This window comes from Hevea brasiliensis, chromosome 10, assembly GCF_030052815.1.
Source record: "Hevea brasiliensis isolate MT/VB/25A 57/8 chromosome 10, ASM3005281v1, whole genome shotgun sequence".
Taxonomy (NCBI): domain Eukaryota; kingdom Viridiplantae; phylum Streptophyta; class Magnoliopsida; order Malpighiales; family Euphorbiaceae; genus Hevea; species Hevea brasiliensis.
Window position 1 is genome coordinate 94,065,682 of NC_079502.1, and position 23,393 is coordinate 94,089,074.

Genomic DNA, 23,393 nt, shown 5'->3' on the forward strand with positions numbered 1-23,393 from the left:
CCTATACTTTCTTCCATATAGTGCCTCATAGGGTGGCATCCCTATCGGAGTGATAATCGTTGTTGTAGGCAAACTCCACCAAAGCTAGCTGCTCATCCCATTGAACTCCAAAATCCAAAACACTCATGAAAAGCATGTCTTCCAGTGTTTTGATTGTCCTTTAGTAATGTCCGTCTGGCGGAGGGTGGAAAGCCGTACTGAAGTTCAACTGTGTGCCAAGTGCCTCTGCAACTTTCTCCAAAACCGAGAAGTGAATCGGGCCCTCTCGAGATATTATGGAAGCGGAACTCCATGCAATCTGACTATTTCTCGAATGTAGAGCCGGGCGTACTGTGCCACAGAATATGTAATCTTCACAGGCAAGAAGTGAGCTGATTTGGTCAAGCGGTCTACAATTACCCATATCGAGTCATATCCTCGCGTGGTACGAGGCAACCCAGTCACAAAATCCATAGAAATCATTTCCCACTTCCATTCTGGGATAGGGAGCTCTTGCAACTTCCCTGACGGTCTCTGGTGTTCAAACTTCACCTTCTGACAAGTCAAGCACTTGGACACAAAGTCTGCTATGTCTCTCTTCATGCCATTCCACCAATAGCTATCTTTCACATCATAGTACATCTTGGTGGAACCTGAGTGGACATTGTACAGTGTATAGTGTGCCTCTCGCATGATTTCATCTCTGAGATTGTCCACATCGGGCACACATATCCTAGAACCTTGCACTAGGGCACCATCATTGGCAAATCCAAACTCACCACCTTCACCTTGTTGTACTCTTTCTATGATCTTCATTAATTGTTGGTCTCTGTGTTGGGAAACTCTAACTCTATCTCGCAAGTCTGGCCTCACTGAAAAATGAGCCAACAAGACCCCCTCATCTGAAAGATCTAGGATTAAACCTTGATCCATCAACTCATGTACTTTTTGAATCAACGGTCTCTTCTCTGCTGAAATGTGCGCCAAATCGCTGTAAGATTTTTACGCTAAAGCATCTGCTACTACATTAGCCTTCCCAGGGTGGTACTGGATGGTGCAATCATAGTCTTCCAGAAGCTCCATCCATCTCCTCTGTCTCAAGTTTAAATCCCTCTGTTGGAAGATGTACTTCAAACTCTTATAGTCGGTGTATATCTCGCACATTTCACCATACAGGTAGTGTCTCCAGATTTTTAGTGCAAAGACTACAGCCGCCATTTCCAAATCATGGGTGGAATAGTTCTGCTCATGCCTCTTCAGCTGCCTTGAAGCATAAGCCACTACTTTTCCATTCCGCATCAAAACACACCTAGGCCAACTCAAGGCGTCCACGACACCGGTGTATCCTTCACCGCTCATAGGTAGTGTTAACACAGGCGATGGTTAGACACTCCTTATCCTCGTCATTATAACCGACTCTATCGAGCTCTCTTCCTCCTTTGCATCTTATCCACTTCCCTTTTCCTATTTTTGGTATTGTTGGTATCTTTTCAACCTGCTGTACTTATTCCTTAATTTTAGTCATATCTCATCCTTACACCTTTTCCTTAAAAGACGTCTATCACATCATCAACTTTAACTTTCTTTTTATTTCTTAGTCTTATCTTGATTACTAGTTCCATTACTTCGAAAATTCTAACCTTACGGCTTACTCCTGCCAGCATATTCTTCACCTTTTGTAACACTTATAATTAACCATAGAAAATTCGTTTTTGTAACCCCTTTCCCAACTTAACTATCAGAACATTATCATTCCCTACCAGCCTTAGTAGGAAATTGCTCATCTTGGATGAATATGAGCCCCATAAACTATAAGTTCCATCTGAACTAACACGGCTGTAGGAAATATGTGTCATGCCTTAATTCCAAACAAGATACTTCACGTGTTCATTCTCCTTAATATAATCATATATACTGCCCATAGCTTTCTAAACTTCAACCTCAAATTACCCATCAGCAACAATTTCATCTATTGAAACTCATCCATAAATAGTACTTCATCTAGCTCATAGTTTAAAACAGTCGCAAGCCTTAGTAGCTAACTCAATTTAACTCCTGTCATTACTCTGTTCGTCCTTTCATACTTAATACTAGGTATGCACTTACTGTCATTCTCATATAAGGAAATTATGTATGAATTTGTGCCTACTAAACTCTCAATAACTAGGTCTCCTTGACTCAGTTTCTGTTCCTTATATAACCTTCTAGAACCAAAAGCACAAGCTAAACTTGAAAAGAAAGAAAATATCCTCTTATATTCAACTACACCCGATTGTCATATTATAACGTTTCACCTAAGTTTCTTGGTCTTTCTCTCCAAATTTCATCATCTCCTAGCACAATTATGCTCTACTTATAAGGTATCATCTACATGAACCCTTTACCGTACCATTTTCCTTCTTGACATAATATTTTATAATTTATTAACTTTACTTATACTCGACCTATGATTCATATCTATCATCGTTTTTATTGTGCCCTTAACTTTTGTTGATTCCTGAAAGATTTCTCTCACTAATAAATTCTTCCAACACTAATTCCACCCTTATCTAGGGTCATTAATTTGATCCTTGAACTTTCTAGTGATTTATAACCATCCAGACTTGTCACTTTTCGTTCTACCCCTACTATTGTCCTGTCGTTATTGCTTCACTACAAAGTGATTCTGTTGATCACACTAAAAATGTTTGCCTGACATTCATAACGAACCTCTAACTACCTTCTCACTATCTCAAAAGTCTAACCTAAAACCTATGTGTCATTATCTATCATTCTTTTCCTCTCATCATACCTATTTGATCCCTTAGACTGACTTTTATTCAACTTACTGCTTACTAACTTCTCTTTCTCTACCTATTTAGGTAGTCCGCAATACCATCGCACACCTTCTAACATTTACTCATTATTATTGTATTCCATACCTCCATCACTTTTCTCACTAATGTGGTCCCATTTTGGGTTTTCCATCCTTGTCATTCTCCTTGCCAAGAATAACGCTTAGCCTATCCTATATCTTAACTTTGTTCCTTTTATTATGCGCTCTTTAGGTTGTCCTTTCATTTATTTCCTTTGTCTTACCCAAAATAGAACTTGACTATTCTATCCCTGGTTTCATTTCTTTTCCTAACATAATAGCAGTACTTGCTAACTATATCTTTCAGAGTCTCTATCGCGTTATCATATGTCTGTGCTACTCAGATTTGGTCCTTTGACCACTCTAGCTAGTACTTCCACTAGCATTTAGATTATATTGCATATGCAATCAATTGTCCAAACTTTTATTCTGCACTTTCTTTATCCATTGGCCTTCTGTGATTTATCTTCGCTAATTTATTACTCTTAACACTATTATAATTATTATTTTCCATGTTTACTCAACTAGCCAAAACTTAAGATTCCGGGCACCCAAACCTGTCATCCAATTCAAAGGACTTACATCCATCATGATCTGATTATATATGATTCCTATAATGGAACTTGTATCCTCTCCGTGATACCCAGCCAACTACTCTCTACCACACTCTACAATCCCATCCGGGACACTATTCCATAAGTCATCATTATCGTAATAACCTTCGATCCATTCGAAAAGATAGGACTATATCCTAACTTCGCAACAATGGTACTACATCTACCACCTTGCCAGAACCATGTCAAGTTAATGACTCTTTTATCATATCATAGCTCTATAAATCATCAATTCATAGTTTCGACCTTCCCTAGGTAGTAGGGTTGCACTTTACATCTTGCTAATACACACAAGGTATCCTATTCTCACTAAGTTCTAAGCAAAACGTCTGTCATTCTGCAAAAATCATCCAAAATTCCATACCGAAGACTAGATGGTCTCACTCTATAGGTGTCACTTTTTACTTTGCAACTAGTCTGAAACCTCTGGTCTGTTGGCAACTCTTGATGTAACTCTAGCTCATGCTGGGGTAACTGAGTCACTGACTCTAGTTATCACCCAACTGTGACCTTTCAATATTCTAACTCTAGACTCTTAACCAAGAGTTCCCAACTCCTCTGCAAATACAGAACTCATTGCAGCATAAGCATACCAAAGCAAGCCATCTCAAACACCCTCATTATGGAGCACCATGGGGATGCACGCTCTACACAATAATCTCATGTCGATGCATGTCTGCGACTACAGAGCAGACATCGAGAACATTGTATAGTTACTACGATACGTCCTGACAGACTAGGTCTCCTAATTTCTTATCTCTCATGAATCTTCTATTATCACAAACTTATTCTGACTGGGTCATCTACTGATGACTGCCAGTAGTGGTATCCTCATCCTTATCTAGGGCAACTGTACTTTTAAGACTCACTTTTATGTACTCGTGCCTTACACGAAATGGGCACACCATTTAAACCCATACTGACAAAAATATAACATTTCTTGGAGTACGTATCCTCATGATAGACCTCACACGTCTACTAACTCTATTTCACATTTCTATGTACTCCACGAAAATCAAGACACTAACTGAGGTAATCTTATATTTCCCGAGGTATAACGTAGAATCTAGAAACAAAGAATTACAGGAAAAGACGAAACAGAATCCTATACTCCGCATGTGACTCGTAGTAGACTCTTCCCAACACTTAGATGATTTTTCCCTATGAATCTGGAGCCTAAGCTCTGATACCACATTTGTCACGACCCAACCTATGGGCCGGACCGGCACTAGGACCTGGGCCAGCCTAAAGCCCCCGAGGCCCGTAGTAAGCCTAACTGTTCATTAACCCAACTCTAAGGCCCATTTGGGCCCAATTTCAAGAAACCAAACGGACAGAGTCCGGCCATAAAATGGACTTTCCAACGGGGAGTTTTCGACTCACCCGACCTGTAAACATAATAAATACTCAATTGGGGAGCTCAGCTCACCCTCCACATACTCATATCCTCATAAAAATAAATGGGAGCTCAGCTCCCTCATCCAATCCATCAAACATACATATCATTATATGTTTACAGGTCCAACATGATAATAATATTACAGACCATAATCAAATAAATACTTCTAACACATGCGGAAATTCTAGGAGTAAATAAAATTACACAAATATTGATAAACAACCTGCGAAGGAGAAAAGCAAGTTAACCAAAAATAAAATCCTCCTGTAGCACGAAAAAATATTGAGCAGAGTGAGCGTTCGACTCAGAGTAAAATATCAATTTTAACCATAATCTCTATAACTTTCTAAATCTAATGCACCCTGTAGAGTGAAATGCAACATCCACATCATTTTCACATCATAACATCAAAAAGGTAATTTGGAGCACTCACGCACCCTGTAACATCAATCATAATATATGGGGCCGATCCCTATACACTCTCTTAAATCCAACTGGTGCCCAAGAACTCACTCGGACTTCCACTTAAATACCAAATCGGGGTCCCAGAAGAACTCAAGCCGTGTCTACCCGAAGGACCGGTCCCAGAAGAACTCAAGCCGTGTCTACCCGTCCTATCCATAGTCCACACCACATCACACGCACGCCAACGCACGCACCGCTCCAAATTACCACAACAACATACATGGCACTTTAACATTTATCAATGCATCAAAAATCGTGCCTAGAGTTTAACTACATAAATATATGCATATAAGTGATGCATGGGCATGCTGAACATATAATAATATCGAAATTACAATTAAAATTAATATTCTACTCACAGACTTGTGGTGGTCACCGGTAGGCGGAGGAAGAAAGGCTGTCGGCTCACGACAATTTTATTACAATCATTTAATAAATTTGACTCCATACAAACAAGGAAAAGACCAAATACGTCCTAATTAGGTAGAAAATCCTACAGAGTCTCCCTATACCTAGGACCTACCCAACTCGCAAAAGGGCTTAAAACACACTTCTATATCCACATATCCACAACTCAATCACGTCCACAGCCCCTCCCGCCCATTAAATCAATCATTCATCACAATATGTAAAATTTCAATTTAGTCCTTATAATTGATCATTTTTGCAAAAACTGCTCAAATAAGCTCTAAAAATTATAAAACTCTGCCTCGCGGTCCTTAGAAATATTACTAAGCTATTGCAAAAAGAATCGTAATTTTCTAAGCTACCACGAATATTTTATAGATTTTTAATCCTATTTAAGCACTAGAAAATTACGAAAAAGCAAGGTTCGGGTTTACCTTTGCCGATTCCGATTTCAGGAACGCGCTCGGGATGCCTGACAATGGTGGGGTAGCCAAAACCTCGATCCAATTCGGAGACTTTTCCGAGTGGTCTGTGCATCGGAAATTCACAGATCCGGACAACTGTCGAATTTCCGCGAATTGAGGATACCTACACGAAGCCCAATAATAATATATAAAAAATCAGGGGTGTTACATCTTTCTTGTGGTGCACGTGATTCACAATTTTTCATTTTGTTATCTTTATATACACATAAATTTAAAATAAATTATTATTTACTATGATAGATGTTAGAAGAATAAATTATTATTTAATCGATGAGAAATTAATTATTTGATTTGATTTTATAATGTCACTAAATTTTTATTTGATCTTTTTATTTTAGTGAAATTAATTAATTAATTAATTTATGTATTTAAAAATATAGTATTGTGAAAAATATATTCTTACGTAAAAATAAAATTGACAGAGGGACTAAACTATTTAACAAAAGTAAAATACATAAATTGAATAGTTTTTTTAAAATCTAATGACCAAATAATTATTTTATTAAAATGTAAAGAATAAATAATAATTTTTTTCATATTAAAATTAATAGTAAAAAATTTTACAATAACATTATTTTTGTTATCTATAGAGACAATATATAATAGCAACATGAACGATTATAACTAATAATACATAAAAAGATATATATCAATAATTTATTTTTATAATTAAATTTTTTTTAGTAATTACAAATTTTTTATAAAATATTTTCGACCATAATTTTATAACAGCAATATACAACAAATTATATATGGCAGAGATAAATATATGGTAATAAATTTTATAATTTTAGCAGTAATTTTTTTTTTGTTAAATCTAATATTTGATTTAATTTTTAGAATTTAATGAAATAAATAATTAAATTCTTATACTATTAAATTAAAATAATTAATTTATAATATTTAATTTCTTTTATATTTTAATTTTTCGTTCACTTATTGAACTTTTTCTTTAAGTCAAAGAAGTTAAATATTTAAAATATTATAAAATTTCATAAATACACTCCATTAATAAATTTTTAAAAAATATTTTTTTCCAATAATTATTTAAAAAACACTTTTCGAAGAAAAATTCAAAAAACATCTTTTTCAATAAAAAATTTTCCATTAAAAATTTCAAGAAATATTTGTTTGGGCAGAAAAAAAAATTAATAATACAAAATCTTAACTCTCTTTTAAATATGCATGTTTAACGGTGATGAAACTGTTAAATACTAATTTTCTTTTAAAATTTCTTGAAAAAATTTATTATTTAAAATAATAAAAATATTTTTATTTGAAAAATGATTTTTAAAAATAGATTTTAAAATAATAACTTATTTATTAATTTTGTTAAATTTTACAAATTAAATAATAATTTAATTAAGAGTAATAATAATTTTTTGTATGTACAGTTAAAGAAAAAGATATGTATTTTTAGATAAAATGACTAATTCATTTGCGAATTTCAAATGTAAAAATTGACTCATTAATTATATCAAATTATAGAAATTAAATTACAATTCACTCATAAATTTATCTTTTTCACTCTATTATTTGGAGAAATTATATTATACATCAATTATTCCATATAAAATAATCTACATAAAATGATAAATCAATAATAAATAAATATATATACATAAAGAGTCTAAAAAAAATTATAACCACTAAATAATTATTTTTTTCTTAATTTTAATAACTATATTCATATATTTATTTATTTTTTATTATTATACTATTTTATATAAAGTACTGAAGTAGTATCACTACTTAACTATATAATTTTTTCTGATATAAATAAAAATTTTTCAATACATAAATGAGTTGATAACCTAATTAGCTAGATGACAATAATTGCAAAATAAAATTAGATTGTGGTTTTTGTTTATTATATTAATCAATAATGGTTCACAAGGCCTTCATGTGTTTCCATCCATCTTGGGAGGCACCATTTAAGGATTTGACCAAATGGGCAAACATGTTTAATTTTATCTTTTGGGTGTCCTTGTTAATTCATGTGCTCAAAATCTTGAATTTGTCCCCACTAAATAAATAAAATATTCAAATTGATAGCAATTGATTGCATTTAATTTTAAAAAAAGAGGAATTTCAAATCCCATCCTTCAATTATTGGTAAAATTTCATTGTCAACCACCATTAATTATTGCACCACCAATCATTTCTACTGCCTTAAAAATACTTCAACCAATCTTTAAAAAAAAAAAAAAAAAACACTTTCAACTAATCTTATCTCTCTCTCTATATCTACTCATCAACCACTCAACTGGATAAAGACACTCCACAAATATAAGGAATGAATTACCCCCATAAAAAGAATTAAGGAACAAAATCTGGTGAGATAATCCTTAAATGGACTTTACTTGTAAGGTTGGACTCCATAAAATAATTTTACCTCTAATAATGGCTAGATACATAAAACGCAAAAGGGGACAAAAATTGAATATTGGCAAATTTCACAATCATTTTGGATAAATTAATTATTAATATTAATAATTCGGTTGCATATTTATTCGGAAAATTATTTAACAATTTAAGAAATTATTTTCATTACAATTAAGTGGCTGAAAAAAAAAAAATCTGGGACGTAAGGATTTGGTGGGAGCATAATCTGTGATGGAAACTTCACTTTTCTTCCATGAGCCATATGAAAGCCGACAGATGTTTAACTGATATAAGCACTCTTGTGTTTGTCCGATCGACATGTGTTTTGTCACTCTTACTTTTTTTGACTGAGAGGACACTTCGCTTATATTTGTATTGAATCCCACGCCCCCCTCCCCAAGTCCTACCAAAATTCTGCAACTTTCCCAAAGTCTCTCATCCATTGACCACACCTAATTATGCTCCATTGATGTGAATAGCCAGAAGAAGCAATACTACCATTTGCATGGATATCTCCAGCTTAGAATCTTGGTATCTCTCTCTAACCAATCTGTTTCTCTGGTTTTCTTTAGCTTTTCTCTTCTGGGTTCCACTTGCTTTGTCTTTTTTTTTTTGGCCCCCTATTGGGGAGCTAAATGTGAAAAAGGATTGATGAGTTGTTATAGTTAGAGAAATTTAGGATTGTGGTTTTTGGGGAGGTCAAACGATGAAGTAATGCTTGGAATTGATAAGAAGTTCTTAGAGACAGTTATGACAATTGTTGGAGCTTGTTTATATAGGGAAATGAATGATATTGGCAAAAGAAAGTTCCTTTATGGATACCCACAAGGCAAAAGCATCTTTTTTTTTTTTTTTTTTTTCTCTAATTCAAAGCTTAATGACATCTTTGTATAAATCAACAAACACAAAAGCTTACCCTTTTCCTTTATTCTCTTCCTTTCTGGCTTTCTCTGACCATTTATCTGTTAGTTGCATTGGTTAAGCAAGCGACCCTGCCATAATGTTTTTATAGGTAATGATTAAATTCATGTACATTTCTGAAGATTTTTTTTGTCCCTTTTTACTAGCCGATGAAGTCTGCTTTGGAAAATTATGGAAATTGCTGTCTAGAAAATTTCTCTTCTTGTGCTGCCATTGATGATAAAATAATTTTGTCTTTAGTGGAATAGCTTCCCTGATATCTGGCAAAATAAAATTTGTGGAATCAGTACTATGCAAGCTTCAAATACTTAATTTTTGGTTTGTTCAGTTATAGAACATTTCGTTTGTGAACTTGTTCCATTGATCGATAGTTGGAAGTACTTTCAAAGGCTTGATGCACGTTGTATTGAGTATTTGTTCATGTTAGTGTTGAAAAATTTTTTCCCCCTTTTCTAATACTCTAAATCCCCAACTACTTTGGGATTAAGGCTCAGCTGCTGCTGCTGTTGTTGTTTCTAATACTCTAAATTATATACTTGTCAATTGTACATTGACTCCCCAAACGTCTTCTTTTTGGTGCTAGGTATCTTGATTCCTGCAGTAGGCGTGAAGTGCTACCCAATTCTGCAGTGCTATCATGTTTCTCCAAGGTCTTTTAAATTAAACTTGCATCGTAATTTTTTTCTGCTGTTGATTATATAATGTTCGAGTTGGAAAAAGTGTCCTTCATTTAGGATTTTTTTTTTTTAATTTCTTATTTTTTCTGGGTTTTGGAGAATCAAACTTAGAAGAAGCCTTCATTTCTAAAAGGATACAAATGGTCCTATTGAATAGGAATGGAAGTTAAATTCCTACTCCATACTGTTATAACTTCACAATCTTGTATATTGCTCTTTTAATGTTTTATAAGCTCACATAGTTTAGCATTGAAGGCACTGTTGTGCTGCAATCTTAACTTCTGTTTTTTTATTATTTAGGCCAAAATACAAAAGTGTTGCCAGAAGAAGTGTAGCATTGTGGTTTCACTAAATCAGCTTAAGGATGATGATATTTCTCCCCTGATTGATACATTCCTGGCAGTAGACTCTTCTGATATTGCTGCTGTTGACATACTACATGAATCACCTTGCAATTTGAATGGAGAACATATTATGTCCTTGTTGCAAGCAATTAATCTAAAACTCCGAGTTGTCGATCTCCAGGACGTGTCATTGGAAGAGGACTTTTTGTGGTTGGTATTAGCACCTTCATCTGTATTATACTTGTATCTATTTTTTTTCTAAAAGTGTTTGTCATTCATTTTCAATAATGCACTGTCTTCCAGTTATTTTCATTTAACTGCCAGATTTCTGCTGTTTTCAAGTTTTTGAACCTGAATTCCTTCAAAATGAAAAAAAAAAAAAAAGGAAGAAGGAGAAGGAAAAGCAGAAGAAGGTAAGCACTAAGCAAAGAAAAAAAATTACTATGAGACAAGAATTTCTGGTAACTTTTTAAAAGTTGTAAGAAAACGAAGAGTGAACCTGAAACATTCAATTGCCATTTTATGGTTAAGAATTCAAAAAGAAACGGTTTCAGAAAAATTAATGGATGCTTTCTGTACCCATGAACGACCTCATCTTGTGTAAAAGCATTATGTCAAAGTGTAATTGTGAAGACTTAAGTGTTTTGGTCTGGACCTTAGATGAATCACAAGACCTTGCTTCAGCAGTTGGTAGCCTGCACTGTGTACTGTAGCATGTTTCCAGGTTTCACAGTAGTGAATTTGGCTCTTTTGATGAAGGGCTCATTAAGCATTATTTCTTGTGAAGGAAATGACATATCTGTAGTGACCAATTAACTATGCTTGAGACGGATGAAACTTTAGAACTGTGAAGTATTCTCTATCTAAAATTCTAAATAATATTTTAAAGTTCTTTGTGGGTTCTTTCCAGGGATCTATGTCAGCATGGCTTATCTTGCAAAATTTTGAACTTGAAGACCACCCACATCCAAAAATTGAACATGGTTGGAAACTTTATGCAATTACACACCTTAAATCTGGATTTCTGTACTTCAATCACTAGTTTGCATGGTGACTGTTTTTCATGCATGCCAAATCTGATGCATCTCTCAATGTGTGAGACAAGAGTAGTTGATCTTTGGACAACTATGGCTGCTTTATTGAAACTTCCTTCTTTGGTAGAACTACGGTTCCAAAATTGTTTATGTTGCAAGGACACTGGGCCATGTCCTGCATCATTTGGTAAGAAGGGAAATACTGCATGTGAGAAACTTGTTTCGGCTCAATTGAATATGGGTTCATCCATTGAACCACTGCATTTTGATGCTGAACATGCTCCTATTCAAGTTTCTCATGCTGATGGGTTACATGGCAACTTAATTTCGCCCACAAATGCATCAATGATTAATGAGGTTCACGGAGGAAGTGATGAGTTTTCAGTTGCTAGTGAAGCTGACATTTCAAGCTGCCTTCAGAGAATAGGTTTGCTAGAACTATCATCTAATTTCCTTCCTAATTTGAATGGAAAAGTCAAATCACAAAATGAGGTAAGTTTTTAAATGCATAAGAAAGAAAAATTTTGAAATGCCGATGTTTGATGATGGATTTCTTTAGTCTGTCTAACAGGTTTCTTTTGGCGAATGATAGATTGAAGATGTACACGAGTTCGTTGCAAATAGGTGCACATGGGATTTCAAGAATAAAACTACTACGTTGAAGAATTATAGCTCACACCACCCATCACTTATCTGCTTCGAGAAACATTATAGGGAGTACATAATTGCTTCATTGCCTCGTTTGAAGGTTTTAGATAATTTGCCCATTGGAAAGATGGACAAGAAAATGGCAAGGATCGTCTTTTCAAAATATTATGAGTACTTACCCTATAACCGACAGCACAAAGAAAGTGTTGTTAGCATTCTGCAGAATCGTGAAATGGGAGCAAGTGGTGCCTACTGCCCTAATTTCCGTAAGCCAAAGAAGCAATATCCTTATGGAAAGAGCCAATGTGTCTTTCCACGGGCTCTTAGTGCTGCCAAACTTGGGTCTACTGCATGGCCTCTTTTGCATACTTTGTCTAACTTCAGCAATATGTATAAAGAAGGACGTGAGCAGCTTCGCCCTAGGCAGTTTGAATATCATCCATCTGATTCTAGTCTTATGGTTTTTGGGACTCTAGATGGCGAAGTAGTCGTCGTGAATCATGAAAATGGGAAGATTGTTGGTTTTATTCCTTCCACAGGAGCAATGAACAGTGTTTTGGGTCTCTGTTGGCTCAAGATGTATCCATCAAAGGTATGCTGTTACCATAAAGCATTTTATGCTTTTAATACCTACATCATGCACTTTAGGCCCTTAGAAGGCCCTCATATTGTTTAGCATCATAACTTAAATATGGTTTAACCATAAATTGTGGTTGGCCATGGAAATGCCAAGGTAATATGTCCAACGATAATATCTGTATATTTTCATAGTAATTACACCTTGAAATCAGTTTACATGTGTTGTTTACTTATTTGGATATGGGAAATCGGCCAGTTGCATGCTTAAACCTAAAAGATTCTGGAATGTGATAAACAGGATGGTGATTTTATGGCTAGATCTAGTTTCTCGAAGGAATTCATAAATGTTATGGCAATGCCAAGAATATCAACTTTATCGCTTCATTTTGATTCTTATGAATTCAATTATCGCTGACAGCTTTTTTGTTTGTGGTGGACAGCTGCTAGCTGGTTCTGATAATGGTAGCTTGAAGTTGTTTGACATCAATTATATGCTACCAAAAGTTGCAGACATAAATTGCAGCACTGGAGTGGTTGGCTTTGATGATTTTGAGCCATTGACTTCTGTTCATGTCAATTCCACAGATGATCAGTTTCTTGCCAGTGGGTACTCAAAGGATGTTGCTCTGTATGACATTAGTAGTAGAAGACGCATACAGCTGTTTACTAATATGCATCGAGAACCCATTAATGTTGCTAAATTTGCTCACCATTCTCCCTTCATATTTGCTACTTCGTCATTTGACCATGATGTCAAGCTCTGGGATTTGAGGCAAAAACCAGAGTGGCCCTGCTATACAGCTTCAAGTTCAAGAGGAAATGTGATGGTTTGCTTTTCTCCTGATGACCAATATCTGCTTGTATCAGCTGTTGACAATGAGGTATTTCCATATAGATTAGCATACATTCAGGTGGTGAGAATAAAACTAATTGAAAAAACTCTTAATAGTTGTGTCGACAGGAACTTCAGAGTCTTAAAAGGTTTGATAAAAGCCAATATGATTTCACAGCTCCACACCCCTATGACTCTAGATTTTATCTACTTATCATCAAGTGCAAAATTCCTGATTTACCAATTAGGATGTAGGTTTGTGAACCTTATCTAGCAATAATGCAGAACCTGATTCTTTCATGATTCCAAGATGATAGCCAGCTGGTAATTTGTGTCAGGTCAAGCAACTGTTGACAGCAGATGGGAGGCTTCACATGAATTTTGAGATAACTTCTACGGGGAGTGCTCACAACTATACTCGCTCCTACTACATGAATGGAAGGGACTACATCATAAGTGGAAGCTGCGATGAAAATGTTGTCCGTGTCTGCTGTGCTCAGACTGGAAGGCGAGTTAAGGACGTTTACTTAGAGGTATGCCTAGTGATTAGATTTCTTAGTTTCACTTTTATTGAATTTACTTGTATCTACTACTTCTCCTTGATCTAGTCTGTGATAGAAGTGTTATGTCTGGTTTTTATTCCTTTGCAGGATAGTGACTCTGGAAATTCCCTGTTTGTGCAGTCCTTAAGGGGCGATCCTTTTAGGGTAAGTTTTTTTATTTTTTTTTTTATATATATATTTTTTATTTTTATGCAATAGATGAAGTGCATAGCAACTTCTATTTTCTTTAAGGACATTCTTTGAGTCAGAAATTATATTTTTGAGTTTTATGGTCTAATTTGCCCTTTTCTTCAGTTACATATTAGCTTCTTTGTAAGCATCAACAATAAAAAGAAACTTATCAAATTTTTATGCTTCTTTAACAATCCTTTCTTTGTGCAATTATTAACTGTGTTCTTGAAAGCAGCTATTTCACATGAGTGTTCTTGCTGCCTCTAAGCGACCAAGCTCCAAATGTGAGATCATCAAGGTAACTTTCATGACCGCTTCTTTGCTTTCTTGTTTCCTCAACTGTGTTAAAAGGGTCATGTGTAGTAGCCATAATCGGTGATGGCCTTATGCAGGTCAATTTACTTGCTCCCAGTCGCTCTGCCAAAGGATATTCTTATGGTCGACACGTCCATTCTTCCTTTAATATGGGAGGTTGATATTGGTATCTTTTTGCTTTCCTTTCCATCATAATACATATATATGAGTTACTGTGTAATTTGTACCAATATGAGAATTGAAAGTGTCATGTTTTGTCATGCAAGTTCTGGGGAAGAATTACAGCACAAGTCAAGGCCTCAGCTCTTAATGGCGGAGCTGTGCTTCTTTGTCACTTATGTCAACTCTCAGCAGCTTGAATCTGTATAGATTTACATCTTTGGAAATATTGGTCTGTTGTAATTAAAACTAACTTTTCATGCTTGGATATAATAGATTCATTCAATCGAAAATTTAAAACTAGGAAAACTAATTCAAGGCTTGACATTGTTTGTTACTAATGAAACTTGATTAGCTTGCCACTGAATTCGAAATCTGTTGCATAATTGGATAAAGATCACCGGATTGGCATTTATTTGTGTAAAAAAAAGAAAAATGAATTTGTGCATCAACAATAGAAAATAATATTGTGAAAATTATTATTAATTTAATATAAATATTAATTTAATTAATAAATTTATTTGCAACTCTTGTCAATTTATATTGAAAAAATAATTTTAATATCTATTGAAATCTTAATAATTCTAACATTCTTTCTCCACACGCAAATTACAATCAGATATGAGAGGTTACTTCTTCTTGTTGCTGATAGCCTAGCCTCTCCTCCTTCATTTAGTTTTTTTTTTTTTCCTTGTTTTTTTGTGTTTTTATTTTTCTGTGTTTTTCCTTGTTTTTTTAATAACTCTTAGATCTGTGTTTTCATTTAGATGGAATAATGGAAATGTAGAATCATGTCATTATCCTTTGTATTTTGCCAATAACTGAAATGTTGTCAAATACAGAAACCCTACATTACAAAAATCTCAAAATTATTTCTTGCACTAGACTATCTTGTAGTTGCTTGATCCTTGTACCTATCCTTGTAATCACTTGTTTGTTGTTTCATAGTCATATTTGCAGAACTCATTATGAGCCCACTAGAAACAGTATATGCACATGAACTGAAACTCATCTGGAAGAGTTTATTTAGAGATTAATCTGTATTGGTTAAATAAAGGTAAATAATGCAAGTGATCTAGCAGGCAATTAATCAGAACTGTACTGCTCTGAATTTATTTAGAGAATTAGAGGCTATAATGCAAGTGATCTAGCAGGCAAGCTGTGATCACATCATTAGCGACCAAGTCCTGAGGAAGTGCTGTCCTTAAATTTCAGACGATAGAATTCAAGAAGCATTGGTTAAATAAAGCTAAATAATGAACCAATTCAAAAGCTGTTGTATTAGCAGGCAATCTATATCAGGATAATGTTCAAAAGATTACTTGTTGAGAAAAGGGGATTGTCTCAGATTACAAATTGCAAAAATGGGTACTCAAGTCAGTTGCTGCCTGTAGTTCTTAAAAATAGCTTCTACATCAGCTTTATCTTTCTTTGCCTTTTCTCTAGCATGCCCTAATTGGCTCAGCTCCATTTTGCACTTTGAGGCTAATTCCTTATGAAACTTTCCACATTCAAAACAATCATTGATCTTCCTTAAGTTTTCTTTCTCAGCTGCTTTAAGGCAGTCCATTTCGGACTTCAATTTCCCCATTTTATCCTAATATTGGTTATCATTAGCCTTCAACTCCCTAAACAAGCGATATGCTTCCTGAAAGTCTTTCTTAGCCTGTTCTTTGTTGGCTTCCAGTTGTGAAGCCTTGGATGCAACAAAAGAAGCATTTCTGAACTTTGCTTCAAGAATATCAACCTCTTGCTCAAAGTTGGTGCTGATAGCCATCTGACCAGCAGCCAAACTATCTTCAGAGCTACATGTCAAGAGGTGTAAAGCTCTCTTGAGTTTCTTGAACTGTTCAGCGTCTTGAAGAATTGAAGGTCCAGTTTTAAGTGCATCAGTCACATTTTGCAGTGCAACTTGAATTTCTACAGTAGATGGTGTGAGTTCAGATTCAAATTTCTCGAAAAGGGAGAGCATCTCATCGACCACAGCCTAAGAAGGGAACATGTTAAAAATAACATGATATAAGTGGGAGGAAAGGGATTAAGATTTTTAGGGGAGCTCACCGCTTGTGGTTGTTCTGAAGCCGGTTTGCTTTTGGGATTGATCAATAAGCGAGCTGAAGTAGACCTGGAATTGGTCTTTCTGCCTGGCCTTCTTAAGCTGCCCTGTCGAGCTAATTCACCCCGTTCTTGAGATTGATTTGCTTGTGCTTGATGTTTTTTCGCTTGGTATGAACCTTCTTTCCACCTCAATTGAAGTGTCAGAAATTGTTAGATGCTATAATGGAAAGAAGTTGAGCTTAAGTTGGAGACTTTACTTGCTGCAATTTAGAGGAAGGCTGGCAAGGTATATCTTCCCTAGCAACATACTTGACTATTTTCCCTTTTCCTTGAAGTGTTTGCTCTTCTGAAGGGGCTTCTTCTTCCTCGGCCTCTTCCGGGATAATGTCATTTGGTATAGCATCTGTGAGCACAAAAACATGTCTATAAGAAGAATGATGAAAACAAAAGGGTTCACAGATTGTTGTTGAGATCATTAGCATGAAGCTCCAATGGAGAGGAGAGAATTTTTTTTTTCTTTTTTTTAAAAAAATTTTTTTTTTAAAAAAAGCAGTAGTACTGATCACTTAAGATGTTCTATAAAAAGTGGAATTTTCTTAAAAAAGCAGTAGTGAACCACTGACTATCAAGCTATCATGAACACTAATTCAAACTCAATACTTGACACTCATTTGCGAGAATTTATTTGATATAACCGCTGTATATATGAATATACTTCAACCATTGATTATAATGAGACTCACCATAATCAATAATTATAATAAAACTGTTATATATACAATAGTTGTATTTTAAAATTTCTCCTCATTTGCACCAAGCAAATATGCATCCAGAAATGTTACTATTCAACTAAATCTGAACGCTAAAATAATCAAAACCAACTATATCAGTCCTACTCTCCTTTATGATAATATATCGATCATATTTGCAACAACAGAATATTAATTTTATGGAAATGTTCCTTCGCAAATGTGTAAGGTCATAAGGTCATCAAGATATTGAACTTCCTAGGAACATCCATCTTGTGAGTTTGATAGAGACGAGTGAAAGTAGTGTCACAGAGGGCACAAAGATGACATTTGGAATGTCCTTGATTCTCTTCAACTGGGGTACAGTGTTTCCTGCTCTTTTAGCCGCCATGGCTGCTGTTACCATCCCAGTGACCAGGATAGAGTCAACAAGTTTGCTAAGATTTATGCTCTTCTTCATAAGCCCAACAGACAATTCCTCTTTTTGGTGGGATGGAGCTCTTCTCCAATCATTAAAACATGCCTGTATAGAAATCGTATTATCATTTAACTAGTATAGGAGGTAATGAGAATGCAAAAGCAATGTATTGTCTAACCTCAAGTTCCTTCCTGGAGGGTATGTCATAATATTCAATAGGCAATTCTGATATGAATGTGCTGTTCCAACGTTATTTCATAGGACAATATTCAGATAAGCAAATATTAATGCAAGAAATTATCAAAATGTTGCTAACTCATGAAACGGTAATAATCTGAAAGCAAACTTTTTTCCCCCTGCAATTTTCAGAAACTGAAATCTCTTACTCGAAGATATCAAGAATACCGCTATGGAATTCCTCAAAGCTACTGATATTTTTCTCTAAAAATTGCTTGTACAGTGTTCCCATTACAAAACTTGTGGCATGCATTGAGGGCAACCCTATCAGCATTGAGTTCACAATCGTTAAAACATTAAAGGAGGAGAGCAGACTTATAAATGGAAGTGACATGTAAAAGAAAGAGTAGAGGTAAAATGAAAGTCAACAAAGCAGTGAGAGAAGACAACTACATACCTTCTCCCATGAGACTCATAAACATCCCCATTTTGCCGGCTCGATCACTAAATGTTAAGAGACTCGCGTAATATAAGATAAGGAGAAAATGCGAAGAAGAGGAAATGGCTTGTGGTCTAAGTAAGAAAGGAATCCATGATGTCACATGATCCAACAGTTTTCAATATCAAATCTGATACTTCGCTTGGGAGAAGCTGTCAGCTTCAACGAGGGGCCTAAAAAGAGGTTCTTTAGATCTTTTCTGGCGTGCACTAGTTTCTTTCATTATTTCCCTTTTTTCCTGTTCTCCACCATTTCATAAGCAGGGCTCTTCTGCTCTGCTAGACTCCAAAAAAGTTCAAAAATTTCCTTGGTCAGCTGGTCAGTCATCCATTAAAAAAGAATCATGCCGGTGGTGCTCTCTGCCCACAGATGAGACCTAACAACTCTTTGGGAGATGATATTTGCCCACACGAAAGTCACCAATGCCATAGCAAATAGAAATGTTAGGAAAAACCATAGCTTGGCTGTTAAAAATAATAACAAATTAAATCTGCAAGATCTAGTGCATGAATGTCTTAGAGAGTAACATTCCAAAATATATTTCATTAAAAAAAATTATCATTGAACCATAATACTAGCACATCCAGACAAATGACTAATGAATATGCAGCATGTAGAAAACTTTTGTTGCAGCAGTTGAAGAAGATGTACATCAGAATAAGCAGCATGTACAATTATAATCTTGCAGCAGGTTAAAAACATTTCTTTCAACAAGTTTACTCGAATCATCATTTATCCCGTTAAGCTGAGGATCTACGATTCCAGCCACCTCTGCCGGACCTTCTCCTCCCCTGCTTTCTCTTATTATTGGAAACATTAGACCTAGATTTTGGAAGTGTTTTTCCACCAAAATTCACACGAGGCACAAATGCCTCTGGGGACATGTCAACTTCAGAAGCTCGGAGTGTCTGCTTTTCTATCAGTAAATGATGCTTCTCTATGAGCTGGCTTCCACAATTTTTCAAGTCTTGCATTTCTTCTTTTGCTACTTGATTGTTATGTATCAGAATTCCCTCATCAGCCTGCAGATATGAAGGACAAATCAGATTGAAATAACCCTTCAAACAGATGGGTGGCAATACAATTTAAAAGGAAGAAAAACACTCGAGTCCACAAAATATCAAGATGGCAGGCGATAATAATCAACTCCAAATTCAGTGACAAAATTGTTCCATGATTCATAAACACCAATAAAAGAGTCCCTCATCATTCATGACCAACCCATAATTGATATTATAGGAAATACTGGGAGCCAAATCTTATGATGCAAGAAAATATCTTAACAGAAATTTTCATATCAAGTTAGCCTGAGTATGTGCAAATTTTCAATTCCCTCAGGCGATATCAAACAAGGAGCTCAATTTATATAAATCAATTTGTTGCTTTCATAGTAAAATGACATCATAAAGAATCATCACAAAAGTGGTTTTTCTATAGGACTAGAATGTATCAGCACTAGATTTTTTAGTATTACAAATTACAGTTTCAGTATTAACCAAAATGTATTTATGAAACTACTTTCATTAAAAGTTCAAATAAAGGACAAATATTTTCCCGGATAATTTTTTTTTTAAAAAAATGAGGTTAGTTAAAATAAAAACTTTAGTCCCTACTTTTTTGTAAATGAATTAAGTAATCCCCATTATTTCTTTCTGTTAATCAAACAGCCTTTCAGTCCAAAAAGCATAATTTTTGTTGGGAGTCAAAGGGAAAAAAGATGATTTTACTCAAGACTGACTCTCTCTCTCTCTCTCTCTCTCTCCACCCTACAAAAGAAAAATTTTTCATCATTGTTTCTGTCTATTTCTCACTTTTCATATTCTCATTTTCCACCATGATCTGTCACTTTCTTACCTTTTTTTCTTTTATTTATTTTAGTTTCCCTGCACCTATACTGGCTTCAAAGAAGACTGTTCCCACTAGGTTGACTGTTAAACCCATTTACCAAGGCAAGTGTCCTTTCCTTTCTAATTTGCAGTTTCTTTTCCTTTTTTTTTTACTTGATCGCAATATGACTTTGAGCCTGTTGAATATTCAAGATTTTTAAAACCATTTTTTCTTGAACTAGAAAGAAGCAAAAGTGAAAAAAAAAGGAAAAAAAAAAAAGCAGAGGAGCAAATATGCACAAACATACAGATAACAGAAAGGGTACAGAAAGGAGTGGAGTTCTTACTCTAATGAGTGATTATGGTGATTCACCCAAGGTCAAAAAGATGAGAAAAAGAATTTGTAGAGCAAACGAGCTCATTGCCTTTCCCAATAAGTAAGAAATATTGAAAAGATGGGTCTAGATGCTTTGGGAAGAATGAGATAGAGAAGGCAAAAAAAAAGAGCATTATCCTATATTGCATTTCAAGTTATTTAGCATGTGCTGTAATCAAGAATCAAATTGCAAATTAATGGTATCTTAGGTTTACATTTTTAGTTGGGACTTTGACCACTTTTTTTTTTTTTTTCCATTTGACTAATGGCAAAATGATTTTTGGATGGAAGTAATGTTTGATTAATGAACAGAAATCAAGACTAGATTTAATTTTTAAAAAAGGCATAGTACAAGCTTCTAAATGCACCCATTTTACTAGATTGTTCCTAGTAGTATAACAAACTATACTCACCCTGACTCTATTTAATACTCTCCCTCTCTCTCAAAATAACAACCCATGGTTTGTCCTATAGCTCTCACATGAAGTTATTCTTATTCCTTACCCAACCATGACCTCTCCAACAACACCATCACCCCCTCTCCATTTATGTTCGCATTACATATAGTAAAGTCCCTTGGTGTATGGAGTTCAAATTTTGGACAAAACAACCAAATCCCCCACTAAAAAGCATTATAATAGTGAGAGAAAAAAAAATAGATAGTGCCGAGTTGAGAGGAATTTGGAGTCTACCAGCTAGAAAAGGTGATCAGTATTGGCACTCTCAAAGACAGAAACTAGACAAACATTAGTGTATTTTAAGCTTGTTATGCAATTCTAAATTTCTCCACGCACCAAAACATGCCAGGGGGACAAAAAACTTTTCGTAAACTTAACTCTCTTTATTAATCACAAAAGAAGGGAAAGAGGAAGGGAAAATAGAAGGCAGGAGGAAAGGAAAGAACTTAAACCCCAACCTGAGCCTGACTTGTGCTTTCGATCATAACAGGAAGACAGGTGACCTCTCCACGACTTGAAACTGCAGTTTCTGGTATAAGATCTCCTACATTGAAGTCAAACATATTCTGAGATAAGGTGTACAGAGATCTCGCAGGTATTCTCTCTCCATTTTCAAGAGGGGAAGCAGGATTTTGATCAGAGCAGGTCAATGCAACACAAGATGCAGGCACACTCAGCCTATTAATGGAAGAGAACTTCCTAGGATTTTCACTCACCACCTTTTCGATCCGAGCCTTCAACTTACGGACCTGCAATTGTAACACTTCAATCTTCCAAAGAAAATTTTCACGGATACCATCAATGCCTTTGGACTCAAGAGAAGCCAATCCATCTTGCAACCTAAAGTCATCATTAGCATTGATTGCCTTATCTGAAAAATAAAGTACAAAATAAGAAATTAGACACATGACAACCTTGTATGATTCTCAGCCATAATAGAAGATGAAGAACCTATAATTTTATAAAAATAAGTACTAAAAAAATCAACAATCATTTCCTGACTTGTACAGGCATGTGCACAGTTTCATTCCAGATAACATTCAACCGTTATATCAACTTCCAACGTTCATGGTATCACCATCTTTTCTATAATAATATTCAAGGCTACTGTTAGGGGTAAGGAACCCTAACAGAGAATTATAATAGAAGTAGGGAAAAATTAGAGAAGAGAGAAGAGAGAGAAAATAGAGAAATAGTTGAGAGAGAATTGAGAAGTATTATTTCTTTGATAATTCTTAAATGAATTACAAGATTAGCTTGTTTGAGAATTTATATCTTAACTCAGTAACTACTTTCTCTAAAGTCAAACATAGCAGTTACCAATTCTGTTACAGAATTAGTTATACACTCTAGCTTCCTTTCCCGCCAATATTCCCCTTCCTATTACTATTATACTTTCTTCTATAGTATGTAATAATACCCCCTCCTTCAGCACTTTCTTGTCCCCAAGAAAGTGGCTGTTCTGGAAATTGAGCAGTGATAAAAATTCTATCCTCCCAGGTGTTACACTCATTTCATATAGGCATTTTTAGGGTAGTTTTGCATCCATTTTGTCCTCATATTTTAGCGTATTTTACGTTTTTAGCTTTATTTTATCTTATTTGTTAATTTTAGATACTTTATATTTGATTTTTGTAATTTTGTTGTTTTTGATAGGATTTTGTGGCAAATCGAAGATCAATGAGTGCAATAGGAAATGATTTGAAGAGATTTGAAGTTCTTTAAGCATGGAGGAAAGTTAAAGAAATCAAACCTTGAAAAAGCAAACCAGCCGAAATTTGCTTGAGGCTTTGCTTAAGATCATGCTTAGGGTAAAGCGGCAGTGCTTAAGGTGCAGCACAAGTCAAGCATGAGCAGAAAAGTCCATTTTACTCTAAGTCTGCCGAGATTTCTTTGAAGGTCCGCAACCTTAAGCAGCGGTCGACTAAGCTAAAATTTACTAAGAAGCTGCTTAGGATTAAGCCGAACCCTAAGCAGACTGCCCAGAACGTGAATAGTGC

The 23,393-nt window shown here is 35.0% G+C and overlaps 2 protein-coding genes across 6 annotated transcripts; one reads left to right on the forward strand and one right to left on the reverse strand.

Annotated features, from left to right (window-relative positions):
• Positions 1-8,831: 8,831 nt before the first annotated feature.
• LOC110631710 (protein DWD HYPERSENSITIVE TO UV-B 1) lies at positions 8,832-15,145 on the forward strand. 4 transcript variants are annotated; one of them, XM_021779637.2, is made up of 11 exons: positions 8,832-9,120; positions 10,094-10,160; positions 10,488-10,741; positions 11,442-12,057; positions 12,158-12,805; positions 13,233-13,673; positions 13,963-14,157; positions 14,275-14,331; positions 14,594-14,656; positions 14,751-14,829; positions 14,940-15,145. In XM_021779637.2, the coding sequence occupies exons 1-11, from the start codon at positions 9,095-9,097 to the stop codon at positions 14,981-14,983; spliced, it is 2,490 nt and encodes an 829-aa protein (XP_021635329.2). In that variant the 5' UTR covers positions 8,832-9,094; the 3' UTR covers positions 14,984-15,145. The 4 variants fall into 4 exon arrangements, with proteins under 4 accessions (XP_021635329.2, XP_021635332.2, XP_021635330.2 ...); XM_021779638.2 differs by having other exon boundaries at positions 8,835-9,120; positions 14,751-14,839; XM_021779639.2 differs by lacking the exon at positions 8,832-9,120 and adding an exon at positions 9,446-9,601.
• Positions 15,146-16,092: 947 nt separating this feature from the next.
• On the reverse strand, positions 16,093-20,070 carry LOC110631711 (uncharacterized). 2 transcript variants are annotated; one of them, XM_058154452.1, is made up of 6 exons: positions 18,692-20,070; positions 18,444-18,558; positions 18,236-18,296; positions 17,148-18,162; positions 16,894-17,077; positions 16,093-16,819 (listed from the first exon to the last, which is right to left on the reverse strand). In XM_058154452.1, the coding sequence occupies exons 1-4, from the start codon at positions 18,720-18,722 to the stop codon at positions 17,881-17,883; spliced, it is 489 nt and encodes a 162-aa protein (XP_058010435.1). In that variant the 5' UTR covers positions 18,723-20,070; the 3' UTR covers positions 16,093-16,819; positions 16,894-17,077; positions 17,148-17,880. The 2 variants fall into 2 exon arrangements, with proteins under 2 accessions (XP_058010435.1, XP_058010434.1); XM_058154451.1 differs by lacking the exons at positions 18,236-18,296; positions 18,444-18,558; positions 18,692-20,070 and having other exon boundaries at positions 16,307-16,819; positions 17,148-17,409.
• Positions 20,071-23,393: the final 3,323 nt, after the last annotated feature.

What these genes read in the sequence shown, in the direction of transcription:
- LOC110631710 (XM_021779637.2), top strand. Translation starts at nt 9,095, where the DNA reads ATGGATATCTCCAGCTTAGAATCTTG. An exon ending in TCAAGATGTATCCATCAAAG is followed by an intron (nt 12,806 to 13,232) that starts GTATGCTGTTAC and finishes TGTGGTGGACAG; the next exon opens with CTGCTAGCTGGTTCTGATAA. An exon ending in TATCAGCTGTTGACAATGAG is followed by an intron (nt 13,674 to 13,962) that starts GTATTTCCATAT and finishes AATTTGTGTCAG; the next exon opens with GTCAAGCAACTGTTGACAGC.
- LOC110631711 (XM_058154451.1), bottom strand. Translation starts at nt 17,197, where the DNA reads ATGTTGCTAGGGAAGATATACCTTGCCAGCCTTCCTCTAAATTGCAGC. An exon ending in CTTCCTCTAAATTGCAGCAA is followed by an intron (nt 17,078 to 17,147) that starts GTAAAGTCTCCA and finishes ACTTCAATTGAG; the next exon opens with GTGGAAAGAAGGTTCATACC. An exon ending in CTTCAGAACAACCACAAGCG is followed by an intron (nt 16,820 to 16,893) that starts GTGAGCTCCCCT and finishes TTCCCTTCTTAG; the next exon opens with GCTGTGGTCGATGAGATGCT.